Source organism: Sorghum bicolor, chromosome 1 (assembly GCF_000003195.3).
Source record: "Sorghum bicolor cultivar BTx623 chromosome 1, Sorghum_bicolor_NCBIv3, whole genome shotgun sequence".
In the NCBI taxonomy this organism is placed as follows: Eukaryota; Viridiplantae; Streptophyta; class Magnoliopsida; order Poales; family Poaceae; genus Sorghum; species Sorghum bicolor.
The window spans coordinates 63,664,828-63,672,475 of record NC_012870.2 but is presented as its reverse complement, the minus strand read 5'-3'; the positions used below and the strand labels follow the sequence as shown (position 1 = coordinate 63,672,475).

The window sequence follows — 7,648 nt, the reverse complement described above, 5'->3', positions numbered from 1 at the left end:
GGTTTGCTCTTCTCCTTTGCATACCCTGCCAATTTGTGGTTCTTTTTTTTACGTGTTTTTATCACTTTAATTACAACTATAACCTCTAATCATATGACATGAAGAAAAGGACATGAGACAATAGTGGTTTGCTTTTGAATACTACGTCGACGCATCATCACTTATATAGAGGAAAAAAAAACACGAGGCAGTTTGCTTTTCGCGTTTGTCGGACACCGACCATAATTCGAAGCATTGGTGGCTCCGGGTGGTGACACTTGTTGCTGCCTATTTTGCAAAAAGGTCCTTTGGAGTTCTTAGAATCAACCAGCAGTCCAACCCATTTTTTCCAGGCCCCTACGGGTTCGGGAGTTTGGGGCTCCTCACATGTCTCTGACTCGGTAGCTTCTAGCACCTTCCTAGGGTTAGGTTTCCACGCAGCGGAGCCTTACGGAAGGAGCGGGCGCGATGTGGCACGAGGCGCGGCGGTCGGACCGGAAGGTCCACGACCTCATGGACGCGGCCCGCCGCCGGGCGCAGCGGCGAGCCGCCTACCTCGCCCGCCGCCGCAGCGACCCGCAGCAGGCGCTCCAGGTCTCCGGCACGCGGTGCCGCGTCCACCGCGACGACGCCCTGTACCAGGCCACCGAGGACCAGCAGGGATTGTGCGTGCCCCGCCCTCTCTCACCATCTTTCCTTCTCTCGGTGCGGTGCGGTGCGGTGCGATGCTTGGTCGCAGCGGAGGCACTTTTGGTCTCATGGGTTATCCTGTGCGAGTTGAAAGTTTATACTGTAATAACTCATGATGGGGACTGTGGCGCTCAGTCTCGGATAGAACCATGGCATTGCCAATTTTCAATGATGAAGCACAGTCTGTTATCTCCAACAAAATGGATATTCTCTCTTGTAAAAACATTCAGTTTACTGAAAATCGGGAATGACGACTTGTTTTCATCGCTTGTTTGCCGCTACTCATTCACTATGCTTTCTTGCAGGATACCATGGAATGGAAAGCAAGATGTTTTGATTGACAGGTAACTATCTTTTTCTTGTGTTTATGATAGATTATTCTAAGAACAAGAAAATTGATACCCATTATCTTTATAATGAACAGATTTGATGGCCGTGCATTGCTTGATTTTATCCGAGACTCGAGCTCTCGTCCTTTTCGAGTCCAAGAGAAATCTGAAGAAGAGGAAGAGTTAGAGGAATTTGTTAATTTTGAACGTTATCGGGATTTGATTAAGCATCGTCGAAGAGGATGTCGGTACCTTTTTGGTTTCTCTGTTCTATTGCTGTTGCTGTAGGAATTTCATGTCTTCCATCCATTTAGATCACTTGAGGGATTGTCCTGATGCACACTTTGTTTGTTCCTAAATTAGTACAGAAAAAGGGTGCTATTTCTCAATTCATAGCACCAGTTAACTGAACATTTACCTAGCTTCTTTTCGCAGTTTCTGATGAGGCCGGTTTGCAGCATGTTGTGCAAGAGTTGGAGGCAAAAGCTCTTCTTCCTTTTAGCTTTGACAAGTACGCCTGCTCTTAATTTTGTGTCCTCTATTTCCTCTCCTGCTCCTGCAACTTACATAATTACATTTATACACAGAACATTGCTGTGAAATGTCAAGGAATGAGAGCAGTAATTTTTTGCTCTACCAAATGACACCACCACTACCACAAAGGCCGATAGTTTCTAGCAACTTGGGGTAGGTCAGAGGATTGACCCTACAAGAGGATTGATATAAAATATGAGTATAGTACTAATAATGACAACAGAGTAGTAAAAGGAACTTGTTCCTAGGTCGTTACTATGGCACACAGATCACTATTGTTTTACACCCCTTCTCTAAAGTCAGTTGTTCAGACAGATTCCATTCTCTCAAGTTTCTCTTTGCTGATCTACCTAATAAAAATTGCATTCATGCATTGGTATAAGTTCCGGATGAGTAAAGTACTTCATCAGTCTCAAAGGTTTGCAAGATATTTTGTGGCTGTTGTTGCTCAGGGAAGCTATAACTGACATTAGAGGATTGTATGATTTTTTATCATTAAAATTTCTGTTGGAGTAAATTGTATAGCCTTGTAAATTTCTTCTAGAATATTTTCATTCTTAAGAGGATTAATTGCTTAAACGAAGTGTATCTGGGTGTTACCGATATGTTTTTAACTGTTTAATGCTTTTGCATAATCAAAATGAAAGTCTGATAAAAAAACACCATATGTTTTATCAACTTTTTTTATGCTGATTCAGTCAAACAGTGCTTGAAGCCTTGAACTTAATAAATATCAGCTTGAATGCTTTGTACATATTTAGTGTATGTCATTGACTACAAGAAAACAGCTTGGTGGTTGTTAAAAGGAAGATATTTTTCAGAGAATTTCAATTTGGGCTGTTTCTGTTGGCACATTTCACCGCATTTGACAAATTGATGTCCAACAATATATTCCTCCCAACAAGCACAGAAAGAAGAGCCTTGTGCTTGCAGGTTTAGGTGGCTACAACCCGTATTTTCACCACTCTAAACCTTAGGGACTGATTAGGATAAAAATATTTTCACCTAGTCCTGTCATTGTGCCATAGACAGCCTACTCTTTATTATGTGTTCATGTTTATCTGAAAATAATAAAAATGATATGTTTAGTTAAATTCCAAAAGCTGATAAACTTGACACTTGTTTATGCAGATGTGTATGCCATTGCCAATGTCTTTCGCTCTTGTGATTTGCTATGTTCCTAGCATGATTAGATCTCATATGCATTGACATTTGCCTGGCCTAGCTTAACTCTAAATTTATGAGCAAAAGAAGTTTAACCTAGGACCAAGAAAACAGCCATTTCTCTTAAATAGCAAAAGTTGGAATACAGTGATGCTAGTATGGGGACGGAGAAGAAAGATAGAGGGAGAGACTTTCCAAATAATCTAGCTCATTTGTGGACATCAGCCAAATTGAACAAGATGAAAGCATTTAACTGGACATTCCTGAGTTTTTGAACTAGCAGGTCATTAGTTGGATACTTGAATCTACCGAATAAGTGCACAAATCAGCTCATACCTGAGTAGACATCAATTTATTCATCTGCCCCCTGTTCTGAATATTCCAGATGTAAACCAGTCTTAGATAATGTGGTACATAACATTATGTATACCTAGAATGCTTATTTTAACGATTTGGTATGGCTCGTATTGTTACTTCTCTGTGAGATACAGTTTATTTTTCATCAAATCCTGTGTTTCATTTTCTTTTCTGGTTTCACTCTTAGTTATTATTTGTTCTTGTTTTTGGTAGACCTCAGTCCTCACAGCCTCCTGCTAGCAAAGGTGCATATTCACAGGTTGGATACTCATATAAAGGGGAAGGAAATGAGGAATCTGAAGACCTAGACAGTGATGATGATGATGAAGACGAAGAAGATGAGGATGACGATAAAGACTTCAGTAGTGATGATAGCAGTGATGAGCGAATGGAAAGTATAGCCAAGGAATTTGGGATAAAAAGATATAACTGGCTTGTGTACATGGACAAAAAAAACAAAGAAGAGGAGAAGCGGCAGAAAGAAATTGTTAAAGGCGACCGGTCTATTGTGCGTACCTTAATAACTTGCAGTATTTGTCTATTTACTTGATTTTTTTGCTTCTTGCAAGAAGTAATATAATCAAATTGTACAGAAAAAATTGAGCCGTAGAGAAAGAAGGAAAGCTTCTCAGATTGAGCGTGAAAAAGAGCGGGAGGCAGCACGTTCTGTTGGACGGGTTTCTTATCGTGATCCTTACAGGTAATGCTATTTATCATTCTTCTAAGTTCTAACAAAGATGACAACATTTTTATGACAAGGTTATACTTCTGATGCCTGACACCATATACATAATAATATAGGGATCAAAGGAGAAGCCCATCATATGAAGCATATTCAAGGGGCAGAAGGTGCATTCCGTGTTTATTGTAATTTTGTTATCGAAAAAGTATCTGCTTTCCTTAATCTCCATATATATTTCATGCTGACAGATCAAGGTCAAGATCAAGATCTCGTTCACCATCCCATTCTCGGCGTCATGGCCGTGGGATGCATGCTGAAAGCAATTATCGGAGCAAGCAGAAGGCTCCTAGGGTTGAATATATTACTGAATTTGGAGGTTCTGATGACACCAGTGAACCAAAAGTTTCAGGGATCTCTCCACCTTCGTCTCCAATACGAATTGACATACCTAACCGGTCGGGAAACTCGACTTTTAATATCTGAAATATACATTGGACGAACTTTTCTCTGATGGAGCTTATTACATCAGTCCTGGTATCCTGAAGATGACTATGTCAAGGATAGGATAGATCAAGACATGGTCATGATGGTATCTATGGTGTAAACAACTAGTTGTTTTGTAGATAGGCATGCATTTTATGGTTCCTTTTATTTTTGCTAAGCAGGAAGAAGATTTAACATGCATAGATCTACAGTCAGCTGTGGAGTTTATGACCTGCTCATCTTTGCTCCTTGTGAATTATTATGGCTATAATACCCCATATCCTTGCAGGTTGTCAGGTGGTCAAATTCTTGAGGCACTTCACAGTGATCCTGCGTCTTCTTTGTCTGTGGAACAGGAAAGAACTGCAAAACTTTTGAAACCACCCCCCAGGTTTGTCATGACGATTACAATGTTGTGAAGAGAGCGGCTGTATGTGCCTCCGAGTTGCTTGTGATTGATATTCTGTGTTTGTCTAGAACCCTTTACTTTATTTTCCACGGGCATGATATGCCGTCTCGACTTGAGCATGTCTGTTACTGGAAAACTGTCTTGTATTCTTCATCATTACTGACATGTGATTTCTGTTAACAGTACATCATCAGCACTCGCTAAACTAAGCAAGGGTGCTTCTGGAGGAACTGGTAAAACTCCCCAGACTGAAAAGAAAGAAACACCACAAGAAAGACTTAAAAGGATAATGAGCAAACAGCTTAACAAGCAAAGTATGTGCTAATTGGTACATTCTATCTGCATATTAGATCTTGGTTGCTGCTAGTAGTCTCCTTTGCATGTAAGCATACTAAGCTTATGTTTTTCGACAGTTAAAAAGGACACAGCTGCTGAGATTGCCAAGAAACGAGAACAGGAACGACAAAGGAAGGAAAAACTTGCTGAAGTTGGTCGGTACAGGCATCGTAGCCGCAGTAGAAGTCTTAGCCAGTCCCCACCAAGGTAATTAAACTAATCTTTGTTATTTCAGTTTGTTTTTTTATTGGAGAATTATGCTAAGCATGCAGATTTTTTTATCTCAATAGAAGTCATTTTCATCCTTAAGCTTTGCAAGTGGTTGCTTGATTGTTTTCCTCCCTAGGCCCTGTTTAGATTGGAGATGAAAATTTTTTGGGTGTCACATCGGATGTGTCGGAAGGATGTCGGGAGGGATTTTTAGAAACTAATAAAAAAACAAATTACATAGCTCGTCAGGAAACTGCAAGACAAATCTATTAAGCATAATTAATCTATCATTAGCACATGTGGGTTACTGTAGCACTTAAGGCTAATCATAGAGTAACTAGGCTTAAAAGATTCGTCTCGCGATTTTCAACCAAACTGTGTAATTAGTTTATTTTTTAATATACATTTAATGTTCCATACATGTGTCCAAAGATTCGATGGGATGGATGAAAAAATTTTGGGTAGAGAACTAAACAGGGCCTAAACCATATTTTCATCTGGGAGGAAGGGACTGGGCCGAGCCATGGTGAAGGCGGGGGCCGCGTGGGGGAGGAAAAGGGCCAGGGAGACGGGCCACCTGGCCGGGTTGGGCTGGTTATTGGGCTGCGTCTTCTCCACTCCTTTCTCCTTTTCCATAACCAAAAGCATAAATGCTTATATACCCACTTATATATACATATATATGCATGCGTATACATATATGTTTGTGTAGTTCTAGGGAAATAATTCTAGGTGAGTATCAAAGATGCACTAAGAGGCAACTCACATAGGGCCCACATAAGCACAATGCAATGCATGACCTATGGTTTGAACTCATAATTAAATCAAGTTTAATTAACTGTTAAAACAGTATTTGTTTAAAAAGTTTTGATTGTGGTGAGAACACCTAATGGTGACTAGTATGATAAACGTCTTCTATTTCTTCTAAATATCACCATTTCCTGGTGCAGAAGGCGGCAATATAGCAGAAGCCGTAGTAGGAGCAGAAGCCCAAGAAGGTACCGATCCCGCTCACTCTCCAGTTCCCGGTCGCCCTCTCGCTCTCCAAGGTACCACTCAGTGTTAGTTTAACTAAGCTCAGATTGGAAATCCACACTATTTTAGATAGCAGCTGAAAGAATGATGACACTGCAGGTACCGAAGCAGGTCAAGACACTGAAAATATCCAGGAATCTTTCAACAAAGTGCCTTGCGATGTTTTAGTTATTTTATTTTTAACTTTTCATTCCTACAGTTTGTGTACTCATGAGAAGCCTTCGATTTGTTTTCTTAGAGCAACCACAATGTGTGGCAAAAGTAGTCCATAGTGATTAAAAAATTACCTACCAGCTACCTGATACATTGTGAGGACAGTCTATAGAATGGTCAATAGCAAAAGCTACCCGTAGCACTATGGGCTACCCATAAGACAGTAAAAAAATAATTCACTGTACACATGCGGTGGTGGAGAGGTTGAAGATGAACTTCTTCCATCCATGGGAGGTTCATGTGGGATTTTTTATTTCAGCCTGGGACCCATTCCTATAGCCTAGATGATCTATATACATTGTGGTCTGAATTTTAACTATTGCCACCTGTTGTGGGTCCCATCCCTATGGACTATTTCAGCCATATACATTGCTTTAGTTAGTTCTTAAATTATTGAGTGTGTGTATCCCGTGGTTGCCCAGTTACGAATTAGATGAACTACAGCTCAGTTTGGTTTACGTGAAGAACATTACATCGTTATCTCCTTGAGTTTCAGAAGGTTTATTCTCTGTTCCCCTTGATGCAATGGCTAGCCACTTTCAAGTTAGGGCCTGTTTGGTGGAGCTCTCAGAGGTGCTTCCAGGCCAAACAGTTTTTTTACTAAGTGATTCTATATTGATTTTATGAGTGATTCTCCAGGATGAACTAGGGGCTGAGAGTTGAAAAAAGTAGCATCTGAGTACCTGTATGTATCAAGTTTATCCTAGAGAATCATGAAGAAACATTTTTCAGTCTGAAAATCACTTCTGTCAGATTATCAACTTCCTGAGGGAATTTGGAGAAAGGGGAGCTCTACCGAATAGGCCTTTGGCCAGCTCTATCGAACAGGCCCTTAGCCTTTTTGGCAAGTGGATACTGGAGTCTGAGGTTGAACTGATTTCATTCTTAAACAAACTGAAATCAACCTACATTTTGTTCAGAGCGGACTGATAGTGATTTGTGTCATTCAAGCTGGGCATTTGGACTGATAGTGATATTGGCAGCGGCCACAAGTGAACAATGCAAGACTCAAGCCTGCTCATGTTCTCTCTGCACGTCCTGGGACGTCTGTCTCAACGACTCGATTGGAACATAAAATTATCCCGAGGGCCCCGTGCCCCGGTGGTGCAAAATCCTCCGGACGTTGGCCAAATGCCAAAGCTGGGACTGACACAACAATACAGCATGTTGCAACCATACGTACTCGTGACTTGTTGTATAGCATTTGACCTAGAGTGCGCTAGCTAT

At 40.8% G+C, this 7,648-nt stretch overlaps 1 protein-coding gene across 3 annotated transcripts; it reads left to right on the top strand.

Moving 5' to 3' along the window:
* On the top strand, positions 314 to 6,811 carry LOC110429796 (CLK4-associating serine/arginine rich protein). 3 transcript variants are annotated; one of them, XM_021446419.1, is made up of 13 exons: positions 314 to 644; positions 975 to 1,013; positions 1,094 to 1,242; positions 1,434 to 1,509; positions 3,267 to 3,561; positions 3,647 to 3,753; positions 3,855 to 3,902; positions 3,984 to 4,190; positions 4,508 to 4,609; positions 4,811 to 4,941; positions 5,041 to 5,170; positions 6,127 to 6,222; positions 6,308 to 6,811. In XM_021446419.1, the coding sequence occupies exons 1-13, from the start codon at positions 448 to 450 to the stop codon at positions 6,330 to 6,332; spliced, it is 1,602 nt and encodes a 533-aa protein (XP_021302094.1). In that variant the 5' UTR covers positions 314 to 447; the 3' UTR covers positions 6,333 to 6,811. The 3 variants fall into 3 exon arrangements, with proteins under 3 accessions (XP_021302094.1, XP_021302088.1, XP_021302097.1); XM_021446413.1 differs by having other exon boundaries at positions 317 to 644; positions 6,124 to 6,222; XM_021446422.1 differs by lacking the exon at positions 314 to 644 and adding an exon at positions 1,586 to 1,685 and having other exon boundaries at positions 690 to 1,013; positions 1,094 to 1,246; positions 6,124 to 6,222.

Bases quoted from the DNA above. Each gene is read 5' to 3' on its own strand.
- LOC110429796 (XM_021446413.1), top strand. From the start codon at position 448: ATGTGGCACGAGGCGCGGCGGTCGGACCGGAAGGTCCACGACCTCATG. The intron at 1,014-1,093 runs GTAACTATCTTT...TATAATGAACAG, and splicing joins CAAGATGTTTTGATTGACAG to ATTTGATGGCCGTGCATTGC. The intron at 4,191-4,507 runs GTCGGGAAACTC...ATATCCTTGCAG, and splicing joins CGAATTGACATACCTAACCG to GTTGTCAGGTGGTCAAATTC.